At 53.5% G+C, this 25,332-nt stretch overlaps 4 protein-coding genes across 12 annotated transcripts; 2 read left to right on the plus strand and 2 right to left on the minus strand.

The window, feature by feature from the left end:
* The first annotated feature begins 2,224 nt into the window (after positions 1–2,224).
* Positions 2,225–8,493, plus strand: EFNA1 (ephrin A1). 4 transcript variants are annotated; one of them, XM_036870301.1, is made up of 5 exons: positions 2,227–2,489; positions 5,808–6,103; positions 7,092–7,193; positions 7,355–7,405; positions 7,581–8,493. In XM_036870301.1, exons 1-5 carry the CDS (start codon positions 2,398–2,400, stop codon positions 7,691–7,693), a joined length of 654 nt encoding a protein of 217 aa, XP_036726196.1. In that variant the 5' UTR covers positions 2,227–2,397; the 3' UTR covers positions 7,694–8,493. The 4 variants fall into 4 exon arrangements, with proteins under 4 accessions (XP_036726214.1, XP_036726196.1, XP_036726222.1 ...); XM_036870311.1 differs by having other exon boundaries at positions 2,230–2,489; positions 7,128–7,193; XM_036870319.1 differs by lacking the exon at positions 7,355–7,405 and having other exon boundaries at positions 2,225–2,489.
* A 363-nt stretch (positions 8,494–8,856) lies between these two features.
* Positions 8,857–11,904, plus strand: SLC50A1 (solute carrier family 50 member 1). Of its 5 annotated transcripts, none has more exons than XM_036834602.1 (6): positions 8,857–9,205; positions 9,961–10,038; positions 10,180–10,303; positions 10,888–11,049; positions 11,308–11,427; positions 11,509–11,904. In XM_036834602.1, the coding sequence occupies exons 2-6, from the start codon at positions 9,977–9,979 to the stop codon at positions 11,608–11,610; spliced, it is 570 nt and encodes a 189-aa protein (XP_036690497.1). In that variant the 5' UTR covers positions 8,857–9,205; positions 9,961–9,976; the 3' UTR covers positions 11,611–11,904. The 5 variants fall into 5 exon arrangements, with proteins under 5 accessions (XP_036690497.1, XP_036690489.1, XP_036690515.1 ...); XM_036834594.1 differs by lacking the exon at positions 8,857–9,205 and adding an exon at positions 9,212–9,362; XM_036834587.1 differs by lacking the exon at positions 8,857–9,205 and adding an exon at positions 9,437–9,652.
* A 429-nt stretch (positions 11,905–12,333) lies between these two features.
* Positions 12,334–12,944, minus strand: DPM3 (dolichyl-phosphate mannosyltransferase subunit 3, regulatory). Of its 2 annotated transcripts, none has more exons than XM_036834642.1 (2): positions 12,865–12,944; positions 12,334–12,688 (listed from the first exon to the last, which is right to left on the minus strand). In XM_036834642.1, exon 2 carries the CDS (start codon positions 12,681–12,683, stop codon positions 12,405–12,407), a length of 279 nt encoding a protein of 92 aa, XP_036690537.1. In that variant the 5' UTR covers positions 12,684–12,688; positions 12,865–12,944; the 3' UTR covers positions 12,334–12,404. The 2 variants fall into 2 exon arrangements, with proteins under 2 accessions (XP_036690537.1, XP_036690528.1); XM_036834633.1 differs by lacking the exon at positions 12,865–12,944 and adding an exon at positions 12,799–12,854.
* Positions 12,945–22,377: 9,433 nt separating this feature from the next.
* KRTCAP2 (keratinocyte associated protein 2) lies at positions 22,378–25,013 on the minus strand. The gene is given in 6 exon segments (XM_036864538.1): positions 22,378–22,535; positions 22,775–22,841; positions 24,240–24,303; positions 24,441–24,595; positions 24,919–24,962; positions 24,964–25,013. Coding segments are annotated over 6 exon segments (486 nt in total). The 5' UTR covers positions 24,999–25,013; the 3' UTR covers positions 22,378–22,414.
* Positions 25,014–25,332: the final 319 nt, after the last annotated feature.

Raw genomic sequence — 25,332 nt, forward strand, 5'->3', positions numbered from 1 at the left:
CAGGGGGCAATCCTGGGCCACCCTCTCTGAAGAACTACCATCACCCCTTCCTTCTCTAACCCTTCTGGTCTCTTTTCAGAGCAGTACGTACCGCAGAAGTAACACTGAACAGTGATTTCACTCACTCAACAAAGATTTCTTGACCACCTACTACGCGTGCTAGGTGCTGTGCCAGGCGCTGGCAATACAGCAGTGAACCAGCAAAACTCCCTGCCCTCGTGGGACTTCGATTCTATGGGACACGAGCAGAGGGATGGGGTAATCTCGCCTGGGACACGTGGGTGGCCGACACCCAGGTGCCCTCCCAGGTGAGCAAAACGCGCGTGAGGCGCCGCCCTAGGGCTGGTTCGGCGGGTAGACTTCGGCCCCGGCGGGAGGGGCGGGCTGCACCTCGGGTAAACGCGGGGCCGGGCACGTCGCCTGGGGGCAGGTGCGCGCGAGGGGGTGGTGGTAGGGGCCGTGCGCAACGCCTGGCCGGGACCCGGCCGCGGGGTTACCGAGCCAAGCCCCTAGTTCGCGCGGGGTAAATATTTATCCTACGCGCGGCGGAATCTGGCTGAGTCGAGCCTCTAGCAAGTTGCGCCCCCCACGGGGTAGGGCCGGCCCGGGCCCTCCCCCGCCCCAGGCTCCTCCCCGGCGGGGCCAGCGCCGGACTAGCCGCTGCGTTCCGGCCCCGCGTAATTACAGGGGCTGCGGCCAGGCCTGGCCGTAAAAGAGGAGGATGAAACAGCCTGGGAACCGGGGAAGCTGGGCTCGAGCCTCTAGGGGGCCCCGGGTCTGCGGCTTCCCGCGTTGCTCAGCCGCTTGGAAGGGCTGGCCAGGGGTGTGCACAGACTCGCAAAATCAACTCCGGACGGGCATGCAAACAGCCACACAATTACACACATGAATCACCAAACGCACGCAGTCATACAGCATTAGGACTTCCAGCTCCAGATACACACACACACACACACACACACACACACACACACACACGAACCTGATCAAACACCTGCCCGCCCTCTCCGCCCCGAGATCTGGGAGGCAGACACCCACCCGCCAACCCCTGCCCCAGACGGTGCAGATCCCGGCGGGGAGAGGAGCCCCGAGAGGCGAATTCCAGCGGGTTTGTTTACACTGCTCGGGGTGCGGGGTAGCGAGCTGGATACTGGGGCCTGACTGACTGGGAGACCCAGCCCAAACTGGGCCAGACCCAGTCTCCCAGTCTGGGACGCTGCACAAAAACCCCCTCCCCGCCTTCAGCCCCCAGCCCCCAGACGTTGCTCGCCTGTGCATGTTTCCCCTCCTCTTCACACGCTGTTCACAAACATTAGCATACGTACGTCAAAGTTTCACACGCTTCCCCACACGCGGCTGTGATACTACTCACAAATGCTTTCACACTTGCGCGCCATCACACGTATTTACACATGCCAGATGCACATCTGTGGTTACAGTTTGTCACCCTTCAGGCCCAGATTCTCACAGTCCATATTCAAAGCCTGTTCGCACGGTACACACGTGTTAGCACACACTCACACACAGGTCATTAGTGCCCTTTGGAGCCCTAGAAACAAGAGCGAACCCCCTCGCGGGCCCAGAATCCCGAGTGTTCCTCCCTCTCACAGGCACTGACGGACAGAGGCGCCCTAAGCCCCGGCCGCACACGTTACACACTTGATCACACACAGGGTTGCACTTTATTCCCGGCATCTAGGCGACGACACAATCTCCCGAACAAAGACAACATTGACAAACCCAACAAAAACAAACAGCAGCGTGTGTGGGGAGGGGCAGCCGAGCGCAGAGTCCAGGAAGGGGGTGGGTAGGAGGAGAGAGTGGAAACGCGGGCGCCCGAGCCTGGGTGTGCAAGGCTCGGGAAAGGTGCGGGACCTATCAACAACCTCGCACCCTTCAAGATCGGCGCAGGGCGCCCGCCAGCCGGGTCCCGCACCCGCTGGTTAGCAGACCCGCACGTGGAGTTCGTTCCCTTCTCCCGCACGAGACTGCGCGGGGGACACAGACCCACCACCCCGCACAGGCCCACAAAGCTGCACGCGGATCCACGAGTGAGCAAACACACAGCGCTGAGCAGATTTGTCGGGCGGAGGTGCGCGCTTTGCTCCCCTCTCCTCCCCTCCCCCCCTGCCCTCCCCTCCTCCCGTGCCCTCCCCTCCTCCCGTGCCCTCCCCTCCTCCACCTCCCCAGCCCCCAGGCCCAGGGCAGCCGCGCGCCGGGCGGGGCGGGGGCGGGGGCGGGGCGGGGTGTCGGGCGGCGCCGGCCCAAAAGGCGGAGTCGCGAGGCGGAGGGCCCAGAGCTGTGAGCACTGTGCTGAGTGCGCCGCGGAGAAAGCCTGCGGGAACCCAGAGCCGGAGGAGCCCCTCGTCCCCGCCCGGCCTGGCCCGGCCCCGCGCTATGGAGTTCCTCTGGGCCCCTCTCTTGGGTCTGTGCTGCAGTCTGGCCGCTGCTGACCGCCACACCGTCTTCTGGAACAGTTCAAACCCCAAGTAAGCCCCGAGTCTCCGGCCGACAGCCTGGGCGCCCGCTTGGCACTGCTCCCCCCTCCAGGTTAACTGTCCCGGCTAGCCCCTAACCTGAGTCTCGGGGAGGTGACCGGAGGCGGGAGGGATCCCATAGACTTTCTTCTCCCCCATAGCTGGGAGTACCCCACCCCAGGGCAGGACCCTGCCCGCGTCTGCTTGCACAGGCACTGTCTCTGCCCCTCTTTTCCTTCCCTCTGGCACCCCTGTTACTCCGAAGTGAGGGACCCGCGTTGAACAGTTCCTGCCCTTAGCAGGGGCCACTCTCTCTGGCCGCCAAGGCTCTTGTTCTAGGCCCTTCCACTGAGAAAGCCTCTGTGCCTCTCCTTGTGTGTTACTTGGGCATCTGCCCACACTGACAGGTCTTGATATCCGGAGTAAGCAGAATGCTTATTGTAATCCTGGAAGGACCCTTCAGGAGGGACCTGGGCTGCCAGCATTAAGTGTTCATTCTGTATTTAAGGTCACCCTGGAAAGCCCTCCCCCCTCAAGAGTCTTTTGAGGTGGCATGAATGAGGCACATGCTGTGTGTGGGTAGGCTTGAGGGTATGTGAGGTTCAGGTAGTAAAACTGAAGAGAAGGGGAGAGGGAGGTCGTGGGAAAGGTTCCAGAGGACAGGAAGGGGTTAAAAGGGTTACAAAGGGCTCTGGGCAGGAAGGAGTTAATTTCTCCGGGGCAGGTTTAGGGCTGTGAGGCAAATGGTACAGGGAGGGAGAAGCTCCATCGGACCCTTTGTTCTTTGTTCTTGAGTTTTCTGAAGTTATGGGAACAATATTAGCAGGAAAACGGGAGAGGGGGGTAAGGTGGAGTAAGGAGAGGAGGGCTCGACACCTTGGGGTCGGGGGGAAAAACACTTCACTCAGCCCAGCCACCCGCAGCCCTAGCAGGCCTACCCTCCACTCCCTTTGAGAAATAGACTGTGCCAGTTTCCTCTTGACCCTGTGGCAGCATTGCCTGGTAGGGGGTCTGTCGTCTGTGGCGAGTTGGGCAGGGAGGGAACAGCCAGCTGCCAACCCCAGAGGGCAATGCCTTCTTGCCCACTGGCCGCCTGACAGGGCAGTGCAGTCAGCCCTCCCCCACCTCACTCCTTGCTGTCTGTTCTTTGCTTCTTTGACCCAATCTTGTCCTAGAGGGAGAGAGCAAAGTCCCTGTTTATGCCCGTGCCAGGTGTTGGCTGAAGGAGGAGGAGGGGACAGGAAGCCATGAGTAGGGAGGGGGGGACCCTGGCCTTTTCCGTTCCCAAGCTCCCATGTTTCCTCTCTTTCAGGAAGGAGCCTCTTCCTTGCCCCCCCTCCCCGCCTTCCCTGACGCCGCTGCCCCCCTTTCCCAGATGGAGAGCAAGAGTCAAGGGAGTGCTAAGTGGAGCAGATTGTACCCCCAGGAGGGGGGTGATGGGCGCACCCACCAAGCACAGCTTCTGCCCTGTCCATCTGGACACACACACACACACACACACACACACACACTCTACCATACCCAAGACTAAACAGAAAGCCAGCCCAGAGTGGAGGCCACAAGCAGCCAAGCCAGGCCCAGCTTGAGGGCAAAGACGAGGTGGTAATGAGCTGGGTGGGTATGAGGCTGGCATGGGTGACTCAGGGCAGTGGGCATCAGCTCTGGGATCTCCAGGCCCCAGGCAGGGGGCAGCATGGGAAGAAGGGCAGTGCCACTGTGAGCTGCACCCTGGCCTCCTTGGTGCTAGAGGGGCAGGTACCCCACCCATCCAGACCTGTCAGCTCCCTTTGCCTGGAGGACAGTGCCCAGAGCAAGTGGGCACTGGGCCATCCTGGGGTCCTGGGGGCTGTCCACATTTGACAAGGAAATTTTCACAGGTTCTCATGAATGCCGGGGTGGGTGGCAGAGGTAGATGAAGAATGAGTCAGTGCCCGTCGCGGGAATGGAGGAAAGACGCCAGACCCAGAGCTGAAATACCTGTTCTGAAATGGCTTCTATGTTTATCTCTCCAGAGAGGAATTTTAAAAGCCTCTCTCTGCTCCTCCTCCCTCCCTCTCTCCCTCTCTCCCTCTCTCTCTCTCTCTCTCTCTCTCTCTCTCTCTCTCTTCCCCAGGGTGGGGGAGGGGCCTTGGTAAGCCCAGCTGGAGCACTGGCATGCTCCTGCAAAGCCAGGCCTCTTAAGGGTCATGCTGACTGGGCAGTGGGTGCCCACCTCAGAGGCCTCTTGGCCTAACCCCTGCCCCTCTCCCCACCACCCATGCCCCTGGCTTTGGTTTGAAGCAAGTTGGCAGCCAACTCTGCTGAGTCTCTAGCTGGCAGTGCTTGGGGGAATTCAGAGAAGCTGACCGGCTTGGAGAGGGAGGTGGGGAGGCACTTTTTCCCCTACTAGGGCCCCACCTAGACTGGAGCCAGGTGTCTAGAGCTGGGGGGGAGGGGTCAGTGGGCAGTCGGGCTGGAGCCTTTGGAGCCTGGGGGGAATGGGCTGGGGGAGGGGAGCTGGCTCCACCTTGGGAAGAAGGAGAGGAGAGGCCTTCTCAGATCTGAGAACTCCAGCATTTCTGGAGCTCATTTCACGAGAGGTGAAAGTATGGCTTTTGGAGATAAAGGGACAGAGAGGTTTTGGGGTGCTTTGAGAGAAGTGGACAAGGAGAGCTGAGCATAGATTTGAGTAGCTAGAAGGGGAGATTTGAGGGGACTGGACGAATTGATTAAAGCAATTTAACTCAAAAGGACTGGACATTATCTGTGGGCATGGATGTCCTGGGTGTTGGGGGAAAAGTGAAGTTGAACAATGTGAGATATACTCAGTGGGTCAAGGGGAAAAATGAGAGGAGTAAGAGAAGTGAAGACAGATTGTTGGATGCCGAGTACTAGCATGGGAAAGAAAAAGGGTGATGTGGATCTTGATTATAGAATGGGCCAGTAGGGTCTCAGATTGAGGTCTAATAGCAGTTAAAGGAGCAAGTGGTAGAATAGAGTTGGGGAAATATTTATAGGTAGAAGAGTGAGCAGAGGAAATATTTAGAAGCCCATCCTTGGGTAAATATCAGGGAGGTTATGGGAAGTGCCTTGGTACCTGAAAGATACTAAGTGGATGCTAGTTAGAGGATTAGTGGCAGACGGTGGTGGGAATGTTTGGAGATGGTGGAAAGATATTTAAGAGATCAAGATCAGTAAATTAAATACTGGAAGTTAAGATTTTTTAAAAATCTTTGGTGGGGGCGGTGGTCCAGTATGAAATGTGAGGGGTCATGTAAACATTTGGAAGCTCAAGGCTCTGGCCTGGCTTCCGAGTGACCACCTGCTTTCTCTACCTCTGCGCATGCCCAGGTTTCGGAGTGAGGACTACACAGTACACGTGCAGTTAAATGACTACCTGGACATCATCTGTCCTCATTATGAGGATGACTCTGTGGCAGACGCTGCCATGGAGCGGTACACACTGTACCTGGTGGAGCATGAGCAGTACCAACTGTGCCAACCCCAATCCAAGGACCAGGTCCGCTGGCAGTGCAACCAGCCCAGTGCCAGGCATGGCCCAGAGAAGCTGTCTGAGAAGTTCCAGCGCTTCACACCCTTTACCCTGGGCAAGGAGTTCAAAGAGGGACACAGCTACTACTACATCTGTGAGTGCCCGGGAGGCATGCACACAGGTGCACACACTGGGGGACGCACCTGGCATGATGTACATGCTTCGGTACATGCTTAGTGGGAAGGCAAGCAGCAGACGGCCCCTTCCAATCCTGAAGTCTGTTTTTGTTCATTCCCATTACAAATGTGGAGTGAGCTTCTACTGTGTCCTGGGCACTCTGCTTGGCACTGTAGGCGCAGAGATAAATAAAACATTACAGAGTCTCTGTCCTCCAGGAACCTGGAAAGGGACATACGTAGATTAACAGACCATTAGAACAGGGTGATATGGTAGATATGAGCTCAGGGGCCCTGCGGAAATGACTTGAGTACCTGCTAGTCTGGGGTTGGGGGGCACCTCAGAGAAGGCTTCCTGGGGAAGATGACCCAAGAGTTTAGGACAGACAGAGGAGCTGGCCAAACAAGGGGACATGTGCAAAGGGAGCATGACATCTTCAGGGAACTTCATATGGTTCAGACTGACTGGAGCAGGAGGGACACTTGGAAGTGGGGTGATAGGAGCTTGGAGAAGTAGACAGGGCAGAGCATGGGGGCCTAAGAAGTGCTAAGGAGTTTGGACTTTATCCTGAGGGCAGTGGAGAGCCACTGGTGGATTTTACAAGTTGTGAGATCAGCTTTGTATAGAATGGATCCAGGCCTCACCCTGTCAGTGGGGCTTAGGCAGGGCGAGGACAAAGTGGCTGGGTAAGGGGAGCATATTGTGCAGGTTGCCCCCAACTTCAGGCTGGGAGGAATGGAGGATGGGCTGTAGGGAGGGGACAGTGTCTATGTTCTTTTTACCACCACCTCCAAAGTCAGGGGTTATTCCCAAGAATGGGAGCTTGGACTGAACTTGGGGCAGAAAGTGGGCAAAAACTAAGGAAGGTGAGAATCAAAGATTAGAGGGAAGAGAGGGATTAAAATGAGTAAGGACCGAGAAAGCAGGGTCAGAGGCATTTACGCTTTTATTTTCTTCCAAAAAAGTTTCCTTCCTTATCACTCTCTGGACTTATTTTGTAGCCAAACCCATCCACCACCAGGAAGACCAGTGCTTGAGGTTGAAGGTGACCGTCAGTGGCAAAATCAGTGAGTGTCACAGCCTTGTGGGTCTCCTTGCTGCATCCCTATCCTGGGCCTGGTCTAGTGATGTGGGATGGTTGGGAAGTCCCACTGCCCAGCCCACCCAGCATTCCCACCCCTCTGCCTCCTTGGTGTACCAAGTACCTGACCTAAGACCACCCTTTCAGCTCACAGTCCTCAGGCCCATGCCAATGCACAGGAGAAGAGACTTCCAGCAGGTAGGTGGCTGGAGCAAATTGGGCCTGGGGCACAACAGGGGGTCTGCTTGAAGAGGTTGGGTACAGGAGGTGGCTCTTTTGCCAGGCAGGGGCAGGGGAAGCCTCGCTGGGCTGAGGGCCAGTGCCAATAGCGGGGACCGCTCACCTTGGGGGCCTCTGCCCTCTCACCTTGCAGATGACCCAGAGGTGCAGGTTCTACATAGCATTGGTCACAGTGCCGCCCCCCGCCTCTTCCCACTCGCCTGGGCTGTGCTGCTCCTGCCATTCCTGCTGCTGCAAACCCCATGAAGGTGTATGCCGCACGCACTGTAAGAACTGGAACTGAGGGGGCAGGGCGGGCCTCCCTCACCTGCCTGGGGCCCCTCCCAAAGCTCTAGTCCTGGGAACCACTCCTACCACATGCACAAGCTGCCACCCAGCAGCCTCAAAACGGGTCAGTATTAAAGCTTTCAACCCAAAGGAGGTCAGCAAGCCTGACAGTGCCATCCTCGCCTCCACCTCAGAGAGATGGACAAAGAAGTGGAGACAGTCCTTTCCCCTCCATTCCTGCCCTTAAGCCAAAGAAACGAGCTGTGCGGACATGGCCTCTTAAGAAGGGCACTGTGGGAGCCGAGCTGAAAGGGGCTTGGGCTTACATGGATGGACACTGAGCTTGGCGAAGATGTCCCTCCCAGAGAGAGCCAGGATGGCTCTGAAGGAAAAGCAAGAGACAAGTTTCCTGCTTGGGAGCCAGGGACAGGAGAGGCAGCATGCTTGGGCTGACCCAGCATCTCCCCCAAGACTTTCCTCTGTGGAGGTGCCACGGAGAGGACTGTAGCCAGGCACTACATCCTCTCCCACCCTGGGGCATCACTCCATGGAGCTGCGCCAGCAGGGGGGCTGTGCCAACCTGTTCTTAGAGTGTAGCTGTAAGGGCAGTGCCCATGTGCACAGAGTCTGTGCCTAGACTGACTGTAGCCTGAAGGGCAGGGCCCACGAGTACAGAATCTGTATATGAACTAGATGTGTGTCTGCTGATTTCTACAACTGGAGTTTTTTTATACAATGTTCTTTGTCTCAAAATAAAGCAATGTGTTTGTTTTTTTGGACATGCTTTTCTGCCCTTCCATCCTAATTTATGACCATAGAGTCCCTGCTGCTGCTAGGCTCTGTGGTATATCAGTAGCAATTGGGTTTGAGTTTTTTCCCCCCTCTCTGAAAAGAATACATGCCCCTCACCAGCCCACAAGGGTGGGGTGTTTCCTCCTCTGAGGGTTGTCCAGGACAGGAGTGCTCCCCACAGCAGTCTCTCGGGTTCTAGGCTGCACCCCACTCTGGAAGTTCCTCCTGTCCAACCTCCGCCCCACTCGCACCCTCTCAGCGCTGGGCTTTGGCGTACTGTTGAGGTACTCAGGCTCTTGGGTGAGTCAGGGCAGCCGCTCAGAACGCCTGCCAGCTGAGGCATGCGGCTCGCCCCACAGCCCCACCAGCAGAGATGTGTGGGAGGCTGGGAGGGAAAGTTCCCGGCAGCAAGTTGGTTGGACTAGGGGGGTCGGTGATATACGTTTGTCCAGTGGATTGGCCAAGTCAGGGAAAGCCAGCAATGTGGCTGAAGGGGGAGGGCATCTCACAAAGACTTGGTGATTCCTGGCAGTCCCTGTTACTTAGGGAAGAGGCCGGAAAGAGGCTTCAGCAAACAGCGAAAAATCTCCCAAACCCTGGGCAACTGAAGTTCTGAGCTGCGGCCCTCCGTGAAAGCGTGTTGAAGTCCGCGTAGCAAGCTTTTTAGTTCTACCACGTAGGCTCGCGGCCTTTGGGAAAGTGAGTTGAGGCTGGGGGTCTGGGTGATCCAAGGAGTAAGCAGAGAGTGTGGAGCGGCTGATGCCGGGGACAAATCCGCGGAGCCTTAGGAAGGAGACCGGCCAGAAAACCGAGAGCAACAGGAAGACAGGCAACCCTGCGAGCCGACAGCGGGCGGGTAGGGTCCGGACAGGCCCTCGGAAGGGCGGGACCTGAGCTCCGGCTTGACGTTCTAAGGGTGGGCCGGGTTCCGGTTCAGTTTCCGGGGGGACGGCCGAGCGCGCAGGGGCGGAGTCGGGGGCGCAAAGGGGCGGGGCTCCGGCGTCGCGGGCTCCGGATCCTGCTAGCTGGCCCCAGGCGCCGAGCTCGGGATCCGACTCGGGGAGGGATGGAGGCGGGCGGATTGGCCGACTCGCTTCTTTCCGGAGCTTGCGTGCTCTTCACCCTCGGCATGTTCTCCACCGGCCTGTGAGAGCGCGGGCGGGCTGGGCTGGGGCAGGACCAGGAAGTCAGGAAAGGAGAGAGAGGGGACAGAGACGTGGCCGCAGCCCCAGGGTGCATCTGGAACCTAGGGTCAAAGTGGAATCGGGTCGAGAGGGCCGGGGTACAAGGGCAAGGCTGGTCAGTTTACCTGAGGGAGAAGGCCAGGGTGCTGAGGGTAGGGCCGGGGGTCTGCAGTTGTCCAGAAAGGATGACAGGCATCGGGTATTTCAACGCCCCAGCAGCCTGGTTCTCCCTTTCCACCTCTCCCCCCTGCCTTCGGGTCCCCGTTACAGCTCGGACCTCAAGCACATGCGGATGACCCGGAGTGTGGACAGTGTCCAGTTCCTGCCCTTTCTCACCACGGATGTCAAGTGAGAGGGGCGATGCCTGCGGCGGGAAAGGCTGTCTGAGGGAGGTTGGGGAGGGGTGAGGAGGAATATGGACGAGGCCCCTCGGGTCCCCCCGCTCGCACTCAACCCCGCGGGCGAATGTCCCTCCCCTCCACCCTGCAGCAACCTGAGCTGGCTGAGTTATGGGGCCCTGAAGGGAAACTGGACGCTAATCGCCGTCAACGCCGTGGGTGCTGTCCTTCAGACCCTGTATATCTTGGTGTATCTGCACTACTGCCATCGGAAGGTAGAGCCCCTTCCTCTGCTGCATGCCCTGCCCTGCCTTGTTGGCAGGGCAAACATTGTTTCCTAGAAGACTAAAACAGGCTGGCACTGCCAACTTTTCCTGGAAGACCCCTCCAGCCTTGCAGTCCTCCTTCCGCCATGAAGCCAGCCTTCTGAGACTCACATATTGTCCCCCATTCTGGCAATGCTGGTAGCTCTGCCTAGCCTGATGGTGCCTTGCTGCCCAACAAACTGCGTGGAAAGGGATTTTGTCTCCATAGTTCCTTCTAAGTCAGTGCCAGTGGCTGAGAGATGATCCGCTCTGCTTCCCCATTCATACAAGCATTAAGCTCCTACTCTGCTTAGCAAGGTCACCAAAAAAAGATACCTTTCCCTCTCCTAGAAACCTCCAGGGTTGTGGGTGGATCAGACATTTGCTTAAGTCACTGGTGGGAAAGAGGATGTGACAAGTGCAATACTGGAGGCTTGGGCAAAGGTTGGCTCCCCAACTGGAGCATGGGAGAGGGCAGGATGAATTAATTCCAGCAGCAGAGTCAGAGAGGGCTCCTGGTACATCCAGAAGTAAGGCTACTCTCTCCTCTGCAGCATGCTGTGCTCCTTCAGACTGCAACCCTGCTGGGGGTCCTTGTCCTGGGTTTTGGCTACTTTTGGCTCCTGGTGCCCGACACTGAGACCCGGCTTCAGCAGCTGGGCCTCTTCTGCAGTGTCTTCACCATCAGTATGTACCTCTCACCACTAGCTGACTTGGTGAGTGGGGGTGTCCAGGGAGGAAAGGGAGATAAGTCTCCCATAGCCAGAGACTGTAGCTTATACTCCAGAGGAAGGAAAGACCTAAATCCTGGAAGGAGACGGGGCAGTAGAGTTGGGTGAGTGGGGGGCAGGAGGGAAAGTTTGGGTAACAGAAGATCAGGGAGGACGTTTGACTTTTTTTCTGAGGAAATTCTTAGGCAAGGTGGGAGATTTACTATGTGCCTTGCTAAGAGTGTCTTTCATCCTTTCCCACAGGCCAAGGTCATTCGTACTAAATCGACCCAACGTCTCTCCTTTTCACTCACCATTGCCACCCTCCTCACCTCTGCCTCCTGGACGTTCTATGGGTTTCGACTAAAAGATCCCTACATTGTGGTAAGCAGAACAGGGGCAGGGTGACAGGTGTACGAGGTGGAAAATCAGCTCCTCTCCTCATAGCAGCCCTTGTGATTTCAGGTGCCCAACCTTCCAGGAATCCTCACCAGCTTCATTCGCTTCTGGCTTTTCTGGAAGTACCCCCAGGAGCAAGACAGGAACTATCAGCTTCTACAAACCTGAGGGAGTTCACCTGACCACTGGGCACCTTAATGCCAACCTACTACCAAAGAAACCTCCTCGTTTCAGCTCTTCCTGCTGGTCACCTCCACTGGTGAAGTGCGTTGTGGTAAAGGAAAAGAACTGCTTTGAGAATCCAGGGACTAAAGAAAGGGCTTTACTTAGAAGACTGGATGGAACCTGGGAGATGAATCACTTTTATTTTTTTTCAAGATTTTATTTTTTAATTTTGGAGGTCGGGGTGAAATCTTTAGAATGTGCCTTAAAATAAACTGTTCCCTACCCCTTGCCCATCAAGGCTCGTTCTCTGTTCAGGGACAGTCAACCTGCCTGGTTTGGTGAAGGGTAGAGGGGAACTGTCTGATCCACAGTTACTCTTGGGCTGGTAGGGTTGGCTCAGAAAAGGTATCTGAAAGAACCAAGAAGTTGTAAAGACGTAGGAAGGCCTTAAAAAGAACAGAGCTTGGATGTTATGAAGAAGAATAGGCTTCAAGAAGTCCTTCCTAACAGGGCTAAAAAGACCAGGAAAGGGAAATGATTTTTCCATTCTGATTTTGAGAAGGGCGTCTTTGCCTCCTTCGGAGCAAATAGGAGGAAGTACCAGCAGAATGCAAAGATAAAGGCTGAGAGAGCCTCAGGAAGGTGGCTTTTCTACCTCTCACTTCTCAACAGCTGGTACACAGAATCCCCAATTCCCATCATCCATATTCCATACTCAAACCAAAGTTAGAAAATAAACTGGCGCTTTAATGGGGGAGGGGAGAGCAGGCTGTCCGTGCGGGAATGAGGTTAGGGTGTCAGAAGCGCATCCCCTTGCGGGCCAAGTCGGCTCGGGCCTCCTGGATCTGGCTCTGCAGCTCGCGGGCGGCGTCCTCGCAATCGTGAAAAGTGGCCACGCGATAGCCCACAGTACCCAGTGCATAGCAGCCGGCGGACACCAGCAAGTAGGCGGGCAGTGACCACAGGACCTCCCGGCAAGACGAGGGCAGCTCCAGGCCCAGGGCTCCCATGGTCAAAGCAGCCCAGGTGGAGCCCAGGAGCGCCAGCCCCCACAGCCACTGCGCTAATTTCGTCATGGTCACTGTGGGAAGAGGAAGCAGAGCTCGAGGTCCCTGACACCCCCGCTACCCGCTCTTCATTTGAAACCCATTCCCTGTCCTTCTACCTCACCCCCACTGCGTACCACCTAACCTCAGGGCCGCTCCTCCGTCGCTCCCGCCCTCCGCTCTCAGCCCTCAGCCCTCCTTCTACACTTACCTCCACGGCCAGCGTCTTCCCTGCGCCGCACGGCTACGACGTCAGCGTCCGGAATCCTCCACGGCGCGTGCTCCGCCGCCGCGCGGCCTTCTGGGAGTTGTAGTCCTCGAGAGGCGCCTGGCAGGCTCGTGGCCGCGGTCTTGACCTAGGCTGTGCTCAGACGGCTTCGCGCCGGCAGCCGCGACCTGGGCCCAGAGGGCTTTCGGTGCTGCTTCCCTCCCTCGAGACCCCGCTCCAAGCTGGCGTGGGGCTTGTAGACAGCCTGAGGACACCCTTAAGCCTTGCGACAAGATGGGAATGTAATATCGTTCCTCTTAAACTCACTTCTCCTGCACAAAAATTCCACTCATTCATTCATTCATTTATTCACTTATTTATTCTTTTATTCATTCATTCAGTGGAACGTTTCTTGAGCGTCACGACAGACTTTGGAGAAATAGAGATGTCAAGACACGGACCCTTCTGGGGTGGAAGGAGGAAAGCAGGAGTCAGGAAAGCAGATGCATTGACAACTAACAGGTGTCCTGAGATAGGTGCCCTGAGATAGGTGTTAGAACAGAGGTTGTCATATTTTAAAAGAGAAACTCAGAGGAGCAACCAGTAAGACTTGGAGCCAGAAGAAGAAGTGCTTCAGGAGGGTGTCTTTAAGGGAAAAAAACTGTGGGGACAGAGGAATCACCTGATGTGTTTAAGGTATTAAGAGAAGGTGTATATGTCTTTCACAATTTGGGGGATGAATTCATAATAGGTATATAGAAAACCGAGTGAAAGGAAAGATCAGGCAATTATCAACTTCAGGGAAAACAAAGAGTTATAAAAGAAAGGAAGGAGAATTATAAAAGCCTGTCTGATAAAGGCCACTAAGAACATAACTGTAGTTGGATAGTTAGGTTTATTCACTTGCTGCTGCAAGAGAGAGCACACACCAGAGGAACTGTGGAGCCGCTCATCAAACAAAGGAAAAAGCCAAGTCATTACAGGAATTACAGGATACACGGGAAAGGGTTGAGTTCAGGTGGTATTTAAATGAAGCAGAATTTTGACAGGTTCAAGGTAAGCACAGATGTAAGTGAAGGAGTTAACAACAGCCTGGACTGAGAAGTGAACTGAGAATCCACTTGGAAACTACAAAGTTAACTAATTTTAGATAATTATGTAATAGATAACTACATAATTAAGATAATTGTACAATGTTATGTCCAAAACCCCAATATCTGAAGCCTTGCACCTAGGCTGGAAATTGAGGCTGTTTCTCTGTATCAAAGTAATCAAATGCGTTAAACCTCCAGCAACAGTGGGATGTTCCATTCTCACTGCTTGATTTCAAACAGAAAATCTGTGACTGTATGATTTTAGAGAACGAAGTTTCTCAGCCCCATGTCCCTGATGTTAATTAATAAAACCAGTTTTTACAGATTCACAGTCTTAGCACAAACACTACATAACTCAGCTGTGTAGAATATTCTCACAGCCATAATAATGTAAACACTAAGTGTTGACTTAACTAAAATTTGGAATATATTTGAATTGAGAGGGTGGAGGAGGGGAGTATATGGGGAGAGTCAGGATTAGAGAGAACTGTATCCTCATTTTCCATGGCAGGCAGTCAATTGATTATATCTAAAATAGAAAAAAAAAAAGAAAGAAAGAAAGAAATAATAATATGAACATGTTATTTAGAAATATTGGGAATTCCTAGTGGTCCAGTGATCAGGACTCAGCACTTTCACTGCTGTGGCCCAGGTTCAATCCCTGGTCGGGGAACTAAGATCCCAGAAGCCGTGCAGCACTGCTCAAAACAAAAACAAACAAACAAAAAATATATAGAGGTAAGTACCCAAAAAAGCAGCCAAGAAACTTGAGAGTGGTTTATGGAGGAGTGTATGTGTAGGGAGAGGGTAGGAGAATGGAGCAGGGGACTGTTATTTTTCATTGAATGCCTTACAGAACTAGTTGGCCTTTTAAACTATGCAAATTCCTTTGTTAAAGTAAAAATTAAGGCAAAATTAAAATATTTTTAGAAACCTGCTATATGAGCTTCAAAGGCCCACCTCCACTCCTTTCCCCAAAATCCTACTGGTTACCCACTCAAGACCTCACTAGTCACAGCGACTTTCAACACAGTTCAGGGGCCAGGCATCAGCCTTGCAGATCCAGAAATTCTATCTTATTCACCCACAATAGATGTGGCCCTGAAAGATTGCCACTCCCCAGAAAATTCTGGGGGGAAAGATAACGAGAAGGGGCTTGCCCTGCAACACATAAAGACAGAAAATAAATTATAGTGTCATAATAATCAGCAGAAGATTAAACATTCATTGAGGGGCTATTATGTGTCATGCCCTTTGTGACACTGCATGTTTGATTTTCACAACAGGCTGCAGTAGGTACTTTTATATCCCCATGTATGAATGAGGAAACCAAAGCAGAGAGAAGGTAAAAGGTAAGTAACTTGCCCGAGGTCATGCAGGGTAGTAAGTAGCAGACTGTCCCATCTGACTCAAAGCTATATGCTTAGTAATTTCACTTTTCTGGGTTACTGGTATAGGAATGGGCAGATAGGGATCGTCATACCAGCTGACATTCATTGATTGATTACTCTGTGCCAGGCACTGTAATGAGTACTTTATGTGCATAATCTAATTCAATCTTTACAGCCACCATATGAAGTAGGTACTATTATTATCTCCATTTCACAAATGAAGAAACAGGTATGCCCCAGATAGTCAGACTAGACTGCAGAGCCTGCAAACTTTGCCACTAAGGTATAGCATCTCCCTACCTAGATCGATGGAACAGAATAAAAAGTGAAGAAATAGATCAAACATACACCATTTCAGCATATGATAGAGATGGCATCTCCAGTGAGGAAAAATGGATTATTTGAAAAACATTTGCAACAAGCTTACCATTTGAAAAAGTAAATTAAGTTATATTTCAACCTCACATCTTATACTAAAATAAATTCCCAGTGCATTCAACAAAACTTCATGTGAAAAGTGAAACCCTAAATACGCCATAAGAAAATGTGGGTACATATTTGTCTAATGTTCAGCTCAAGCATCATGTCCTCCAAGCAGCCTTCCTGGGCCTTGACCCTGTCTTGCAGGGTTGGATACCATCTTCCTCCTCTGAGCTCCCACAGGCTCTCTTTTATAGATGGCACTTACCATGTTGAGCTGTAAGTATTTTGTTTCCCTGCTTGGGCCACCCAGGACCATTGTAACTCCAGGACCAAGCACAGCGTGGGAAACCCAGAGGGCTTCTATAAATGTAAGATGAGGGGCAGGAGGAAGGACAGGTTAGCATTTGATGGTCTCCAGGGAAACTGACCCAGCTGTCCTGGTCCCAGGAAATATAACTACTCCAGAGACTCCCATCTACTGGACACAGGGTCTTTGGCTTTGGATAGCATTGGACGAAAGCCAGCAGATTCTTATGGTCCAACTCCTTTCTCTTCAATCTTTTTACAGACCGTTTACAGCTACAGCAGGCCACAAGTACACATGATTATAGCAGGGTATGAAAGGCAGTACAGCTGGGGGGTTAAAAGTTTGGGCCTTAAGAGCCCCAGATGTCCTGAGGTTGGGTCCTGCCTCTTTCCTTTACTTAGCTATGTGACCTTGGGCAAGTAAATTAACCTCTCTGAGCTTCAGTTTTCTCACGTTTGTTGGAGTTTTCTCCTTTGGTAAGCTTTTTTTTCTTTTTTTTGGCTGTGTTGGGTCTTTGTTGCTGTGCGCAGGCTTTTTCTAGTTGCATCAAGCGGGGGCTACTCTTCGCTGCGGTGCATGGGCTTCTCATTGCAGTGGCTTCTCTTGTGGAGCACCACCTCTAGGCGCGCGGTGGCTCGTGGGCTTAGTTGCTCCGCGGCATGTGGGATCTTCCTGGACCAGGGCTTGAACCTGTGTTGCCTGCATTGGCAGGCAGATTCTTAACCACTGCGCCACCAGGGAAGTCCCACCTTTGGCAAGCTTTGGTCTCAGTGAGAGACAAATTCCAAATCTGGAGCCCTCTATTTATATATTTATTTATTTTATTTATTTATCGGCCGCACCTCGCAGCTTGCAGGATCTTAGTTCCCCGACCAGGGGTTGAGCCCAGGCCCTCGGCAGTGAGAGCACAGAGTCCTAACCACTAGACAACCAGGAAATTCCCGTGGAGCCCTTATTCTAAAGTGCACTAAAGATGGAAGAATATGCAAAATTACATACAACACAGAGGAAGGGATTGACTGTTTCAGGGAAGGCATGAGCCTCTATCAAATAGGTCCTAAAGCCCAAGGTGATACTGGAAAGATGAGTAAGAGAATTCAGGTGGCGGTTGAGGGCGGAGCTTGCAAAGCCAAGGGAAAGCCTGAACAAAGGCAGGGAGGCTTGAGAGTTCATTGTGAGTAATCCTCTGTGTCTGTCTCTGGCACAAAGACTGCTTCATGGTGGAGTGGCAGGAGGTGAGGCTGGAAAGGCCAGCCAGGGTCAGGCTACCTAAAAAAGACCCCTTAAAAGTATTTGTGTTGGGGCTTCCCTGGTGGCGCAGTGGTTGAGAATCTGCCTGCTAATGCAGGGGACACGGGTTCGAGCCCTGGTCTGGGAAGATCCCACATGCCGCGGAGCAACTAGGCCCGTGAGCCACACTACTGAGCCTGCGCGGCTGGAGCCTGTGCTCCACAACAAGAGAGGCCGCGATAGTGAGAGGCCCGCGCACTGCGATGAAGAGTGGCCCCTGCTCCCCGCAACTAGAGAAAGCCCTCGCACAGAAACGAAGACCCACACAGCCAAAAATAATAATAAATAATAAATAATTAAAAAAAAAAAAAAAACACCCTCACAGAAACATCCAGAGTGGGAATTCCTTGGTGGTCCAGTGGTTAGGACTCCACAGTTCCACTGCAGAGAGCATGGGTTCGATCCCTGGTCGGGGAACTAAGATCTTGCACGCCACATGGTGCGGCCAAAAAATAAAAAAAAAGAAACATCCAGAGTAATGTTTGACCCAATATCCGGGCAATGTGGCCCAGCCAAGATGACACATAAAATTAACCACACAGAGTAAGAATATCAATCTCATAAGGTTGATGTAAGTGTTGAAACTGAGAATATCTGTAAAGCACTAAGTTGGCTGGCAAGGTCATGGTTGTTATCACGTGGGAGAAGAAAATGACATTTGTCAAATGCCTAGTAGGTTGAGCGCTATGCTAGGCTCTTCCACGTTGTTATTTAATTCCAATCCTCTTTACCACAATTTGAGGCAAGTATTATTATCCTCATTTTACAGGTGATGAATTTAAGGTGCAGAGAGGTCACTCAGCTTGCCCAAGGACCCTCACCTGGTGTCAGAGCCAAAACTAGAACTCAGGTCTGTCTGATTTCAAGACCTGGGCTCCTTCCTACTGCCCCACATATGTCTAGAACCTGAAGCTGTCTGAGTCAGAAAAAAGCCCGGGTCACAGAGGCTGGAAATGAGGGCTGGAGGCCCAGAGCAGGAAGGGGAGGGATCTCCCTGGAGGGTTAGCCTAGGCCTTCACACACCGGTGTACATGCACCTCAGTCCCAGAAATTCCCTTGAAGCAGCCTGAGGTCAGCCCTCACAGCAACTCTTGGCCCAGAATGGGGGTGTGTGGGAGGTTTTTCTGTGGGGTCCTGACCTGTGCAGAAGGGAATCCCACTTTTCAGTCCCTTCTGTTAGTGCCTCAGCCTAAAAGTAGGGGAAACATGTCCAGCTTATTTGAGGTGAGTGGAATTCTCAGAGAAGGGCTCCTCGAAGACCATAAGGGCCATTTGGCTCAGGCCTCATTGTCACACAGGGCCTCAAATGTAGCCTTCTGAAGTTATCTCCAAGTGTGGTTTCATTCAGTCACACTGTCACTCTCCCACAGAACAGAAAGAAGGGATTTACAGTACAAATGATTTAACTTTTACTGTGGAATATTCAAATATATACAAAAGTAGAAAGAATCCTACAATGACTCTGATATGCCCATTATCATAGAACTTTACATTATAAAGTAGGGCCTGCAGTTCCCTGTGAAGGGAAACATTTCTAAAAATCCTGTAATGACCTTGCGACTAGCATGATTATGTTGTATCATAATATTGTCTTAAAAAGTGTTAATTTGTCAAGTGTACACATTTCAAACATGTCTCAGTTTTTCTTCATTTTGAAATGCATCTGGAACCTCAGTAGACAGAAGGGACCTGGACTTCTCTCCACCTTTCAGAGGACCTGTCTCCCAGGGGAGTGGCTGCTGAGAACTGTGGGCCCAGGTAGGAGAGTTGGAAGGAAGGAGGCCCACCCCGAGCCCCCAGGGACGCGGAGGCTGGGGTGGGAATAGCTGGCTCTTCGCGCGGCCCAGGGGAAGCAGGGGGCGGGGGCGGGGGCGGGGTGGGGGTGAGGGCAGCTCTAAAGCCTGCTTCCTGCCCCAGGGCAGGCAGTTCACACTTTGCCCTCCACCCCAGGTAATGCAGTGCCTAATTCTAGGGCCAACTAGGGGTCTTCTCTCTCTGCCAGGGCGGGAGCTCAACCAGATAGCATTTATAGTGCAATCTCTGGTGGCCAGCTTGCTCTCAGCCCTGAGGGGGTAGGGAGGTGGGATTTGGGAGCATGATCTTGGCCTTGCCCCCGGAGGAACTTCCAGCCTGCTGGGAGGGAGGAAAAGAATGTACTTGAGGTGAAGCAATTAAGTGCCACCAACTGTGCCCGCACAAGGGCTCTGGCTATTGTTTGCTTAGGAGATGGCTCTGTGAGTAACCCTAAGTCAAGTAGTGTGCACACGGCAGGCCAGTCCAGAGGTCCCTGAGGGCAGGGCCTCCAGCTTCCCATTCTTTCACGGTTCCCATAGTGCTCAGCGCTCGCTCAAGCTCACAATGAGCTTCAATACTTGCTTTTGACTGAAACTTTCCTCTTTGTATCTGTCTCTGTGTCTCTCAGCATCTCTGTCTCTACCAATCTCTGGCTTCTCTTGTTTCCCAACATCCTTCCCGAGCCCCTGGGGAGCAGAGCTGGGGGGCCGGGCAGTGGGAACGGGACAGCGTCCTGTTCTCACCAAGGACAATAAGGTCCGGAAAGGGCTGGAGCCAAGGCCTGGCGCAGACTCCCCCTCCCTGTCTGCCCTGCCCGCCCCCCCACCTTCTGGCATGCCCTAAACGCCAGGCATCCCCTCATGTCAGTGCCAGCCCAAGAGGAGTCCAGCCTCTGCCCGGGCAGGGGAGCCCCCTCATCTCACCTTCCCACCACCCTCTTTTTAGGTGGCATCACCTTCTGCCCCAAGAAGCACACCTCTGGGCCAGGAGCCCTCTCCCGCCAGCCTCCCCACTAGCATCCAAGGCCCCCTCCCCCTGTATTATTTACTCCTGTTTCTGGAGCAGGCAGCGGGCGCTGGCGGGTGTCAGGGCCACGTGTGAGGGAGCAGGAGGAAACATCTGGCTTCCCTCTGTCCTCCAGGGGCGGACCGCCCCTCTCTCCCCTAGGCCTCCAGCCTCCAGGGTGGTGCAGAGACCCAGGCATCCCGGGGCCGAGAGGTTAGCACCTTTGCCCTTCTCACCTTTGGGTCTCCAGAAGCCATGATGGCCTCACGCCCCCTTACTTAATGATGGTGTTTGGTGTCTGGGATACCCTTCCCAGGGTTAATTGGTAGGTCAGGTGGAGGCAGCCGGCAGCTAGGCACCCCAGGGATAGGCTGGGTGGAGCGCTGAGGTCAGCGCCAACCTGCCTGGTAAAGGCACCCATTCCCTGAGCAAGGGGTCATTATTCCTGGCCACATACTGTCCCTGATGCCTATGTAGTGGGTGGCAGCAGGTGCCCAGATCCCTTGACATCGTCCTGGCACCTGCTCGGGCTCTCCCCTGTCCTCCCCTAGCCTGGCCCCACCCAAGCTCTTATCTTGGAAGGCATGGTGCCCGGAGGTGGCCAGATTCCCCAGCTGTGTCTATGCTCACCTGGGCTGGCACCTGGCCCTCTGCCCACTGCTCCCACTCCAGGTCAGGAGAAAGTCTAGGTTTGACAAAGCAAGACCTAGAACTAACCCAGCCTCCCCGGAGGTCCAGGACCCATTTTGGACAACCTTTCCTCTCCCCAAGGGTCCCACATACGGTAACCCCCCAACCATTACCAGGTAAGTTGGAGCCTAGAGCTACCATTCCCTCTCAGGAAGGCTCTGGTCTCCACTGAACTCTCTTTGCCTCCATTCTCAGACTGGAGGAGCAAGAAGACTTGATTCAGGCTTCAGCCCTTCCGAATGGGCCAGTCTTTCGGGTCCTCCAAGAGTTGGCTTCCACCGGAGAGACTCAGCAAGAACCCTGAGACCCAGCAGCAACCCTCCCAGCCTTCAGGGCCAACAGGCAGGGGAGTGTTGCGAGTCTCCTGGAGGAAGATGTGAGCTTGTGCCGCCCTCTGCAGGCAATGTGGGTAAACTGCATAGCACTCCCTCAGCTTAGGCATAGAGGAGAAAGGGTCAGGGAGTCTGGCTACAAATGGGGGTTTGGCGGGGGGGGGGGGGGGGGCTCTAATCCTTGACCAGAACTCCTTTGACTCACTTCTTCATCTTCATTGGGTCTCATTCCCAAACTCAGCCACATCCCATGTATAGGATTTTCTGTTCTAGGAGGACAGGTTCTTTCATTCAACCAACCCACCAGTCCTCACTGCCCATTATCAGGCACTGTGGAGAATACAAAGCTGACCAAGGCACGGTAAGCACCCTGAAGCCCACACCACCCAGCAAGAGGGACGGTGCCTAGGTGCCCCAAAGGACAGACACTCTGGACAGAGAGGCACTCCTCATGGCAGAGCATGGACAGAGCAGGACCTGAGAAGTCACATCCCTCACTTCCATTAAGGCTGGCTCCAAGGTTGGTGGCCTTGTTCCTATCGTTTTATGTATTCAACACTTTGCTAAAACTTAGGAAGTGTCTTAATTCCTTGGCTGTGAAACAGAGGAGAAAAATGAAGGCACAGACCAAAGAGGATAGGGACCGTGATCAAGCTGGGAGTCTTTCTAAACACGGGCACACATCCACACTGCAGAACAGACAGGTCCAGGAGGGCAACATCAGTAGGGAATTCCCACCTGCAGACTTGGAGCAGAAGGGGCAGGGGGCTCATCTGCTCAGGGTGGGGAGCTAGAGTAACAAAGCCCTCACAGGTTAAATGGAACTCCATGGGGAGGTGTAGGGATGAGGGGCCTTTCCCTCCCTGACTCCTCTGTTCCAAGATCTGTTCCAGTTCCGATGGGCGGGCATTCCTGCATTGCAGTCTTTACCCCTTTTCCCAAAGGGCAAGACTGCCGATCATTCATGCACTTTTCTTCCATGAGACTCTTACACAAGTATATGCCACTCCAGTGCCTGGCAAAGTGCCTGGCACTGATGGCACTCAATAAATATTTGGTAAAAATGAACCTCGGAGGAAGGAAACCCCACCATCCCCAAGGTCTGAAAACAGCGAGTACCCATCTGCCCCAACATTCTGCACACCCATGCAGCCATGGGCAGGAGAGGCCCATAGCATATCACAGCTCACAGAGCTACAAAGAATCAACTTTATTAAACATTCAGGGTCAGTTTCTCTTTTTGCCCTTGCCCGTAACCTTGGCTGGTGTGAGGACTGGAGCTGTTGCCTGGTACAGAGTGGAAGAGATCTTGTTGATGTAGTACAGACCAACCATGGAGAAGATGAAGCTACAGGGTGAAGGAGAAAGGTCATGGTATAAGTGGGCATGCTGCCAGCCTGGTGCCTCCTAGAGCAGACAGACACCAGCATGAGGGAAAGAATCCAGGATCAGGTTTAGGAAAATGGGGAAGGGGACAGAGGGAGAACAGAGTGGGAGGGACGTATGGGGAAGTCTGGAACCATCACAGGAGGATCGAGTGCCAAAGGACAGGATGCTACACCCCTTACTCAGCTGTCAGGCACTTACCAGGTGGTGACACAGACTCGGTGGATGAGGCCAGATGCAAAGAGAGCCAACAGGAGGCAGAGGAGAACTGGGGAGGCAAGAGGGGACAAGGAGGGTGGTCAGAATGGATACACCAGGCATTCATATGTGGAGTCTAGAAGAAATCTGGGGCCCTCTGAATCTTGGGGGAACTGCTTGGAGGGGAAGGGCATGACAACAGCAGGAGGACCTCAGATGGGCTTACTGATGCCCAGAACACGGAGGCAGGAGATGCATGCTCATTACCAGCTCTGCCCCAAATATCACTTAACTTCCCTATCCTGGCTTCCCTCCGATAAAAAGGAAAAGGAAAGGTGACAGCAGAATCTCAAGGGCAAGGCTTGCTCCCATTTGAGGAAGAGGGTCAAGGCCTTTCCAACAGAAGCCAGCCAATAGGGATCAATTCATTAACCTGGCTGGCTAGTTATGGAAGTCGAGGGCCTCAGTTCCTGGACATAAGTTGGAGAGCAGAGTGTCTGGATACACACACCCATGGGGGCAGAAAAGGGTCTCAAGACATCTAGAGTAGGACTAGAGAGAAGATGGGAGGGCAGATAGCAAGGGCAATCCCACCTGCCCAGCTGGGGAGGGCAGGGCAGGTGAAGAGGGCCAAACAGCTTGCCCCACTACAAAGGTTTCTTTCAGAAGCAAATGAAGACAATACACTTAGAAATAAAATCTAACAGAGAAGTTCTGAAGCCGCTGTATGAAAGGAGCTCCGGAAGCCTACAAAGGCGCCAGGTGGAAAGAGCAAAACATAAGGAGGACAAAGAAACGAGGGCCACAGTGACAGGTCTTTGTTCTACCAGGTGAAGGCTTCACAATAGATGGCATCTGCTGTCAATTTGGGGCATGTGGCATCTCTTAGGTGATCTGGCCTTGACGCCTAATTGGCTTTATGAACTTAATTCTCCATAAATAACTGAATCATCAATTCTTGATTAGAATCGTTTCAAAAGGAAAACAATCTGACAGTTACTCTAATTTGGTCAGGATTCCTGCTGACACAGAAAGCTGGTGTATCTAATACTTAGGCTCTTCACAATCATCTCAAATAAACAGAATTCACTAATATTGGGTCAATTTCACCTCGGAACCCCTCAACTGATTTGGCCCTTCTTCTTCTTTTTCTGGTGGAAACAAAGAACATCCCTTCTTGGATGTATTCATTACAGGCCCAAACCTGCCTGTTTCCCTCACACCTTCCCTGGGAACTGGCCAGGAAGTAACTGAGTTTCTTGCTTTCAGAGGCCCTCTCTTCTAGCTCCAATTCCGGGAGCTAGATAAAGTGCTGCATCCAAAAGCATCATCTGTCTCCAGACAGTCTTAATACACATATTTTTTCCTCCTAAAAAACCTTTACTGACTAAGCACCTGGAAATTCAGTACCGTGTTGGGGGAGGTTACTGGAGAGGGTTCAAATACTCAACCCCCAATTTTCACTTACTCTCAGGGAAGATCTTTGCTTGGAATCCTTTGCCAAAGACAAGATTCTCCAGATTATTGAAGGCCTGGGTTGAGGGAGTTAAGGAGTAGGACGTGCAGTGGGGGCAGAGATGTGTGGCTAATGGGAAGGGTACAAGCCTGCGTGGCCCACCACCCTTCCTACTCTCAAACACCTCTGCCCGCTCCCCCGCAGAAAGGATACGGTGAGAGAGAAGACGAAAAGGCCGGAACCAAGCAGGCCGCCCTGGATGGTGAGCCACTCGGTGGAGGCCAGCTGGCGGCTGTACATCTGCATCCCAGCGAAGAGCAGCAGGGACAGGAGGGAGGAGAGCGCCAGCGATGTGCCTGTACCCACCACTGGAGTGGAGAAGAGACGCAGAGTCAGGCCCAGCCCTCCCTCCAGGAGCCGCAGGCAGATTCGGCAGGTCCGGGAACTCGAGGGCCCAACCACCTGCAAGCACTCCCGGGACTGCAGCCACCCTCCCCAACTCCCTATACCCCGCGGCAACCCCCAAGAATTCCTCAGCCCCGGACGCCCCGAACCCCCCGACCCCGTGGAAATGCCCGTCGTCTGGAACCCAGGACACGTCAGCTCTGCGGGGAGAGGACCGCGAAAGCTAATCTGCCCAAATCCGACCCCTACTAGTCTGCCCGGTGGGGGACCCCGCTGGTCCCGTTACCCATCATGCCCTGCCCTTGGGTCCAATCCGCGCCTCTGTACAAGAGGAGAGCCGAACCGGGCACGGTTGGCTGTGCGCATGCGTCAGCCCCCAACGTGGCCTTGCTTCTCCCCAACGTCTTCCTCTTTCTCCCTCTGGCGCCTGATGCAACGCCCTCTTCCTGCAGGGAGGAAATACTGCGTCCAAGAGCGTCCTTGGCCACCACCCTCGTCCCCCGCCCTTCCCCGCACCCAGAGCATCTGCTGCCTCTCAGTGCAAGCTGCACTTAACTCTTCAAGTCACTGGGCCCATGGACTATAGCCTCTAGACCACTTCTGTCTTCTTTGTCAATTATGTCAGCTTTAGTGCCTGTTCCTCAAGACTACCTCCCCCATGATCATTGCCTTGATATCTCCCCTGGACTCTTGCCCAAAC

This window comes from Balaenoptera musculus, chromosome 1, assembly GCF_009873245.2.
Source record: "Balaenoptera musculus isolate JJ_BM4_2016_0621 chromosome 1, mBalMus1.pri.v3, whole genome shotgun sequence".
Classification (NCBI taxonomy): Eukaryota; Metazoa; Chordata; class Mammalia; order Artiodactyla; family Balaenopteridae; genus Balaenoptera; species Balaenoptera musculus.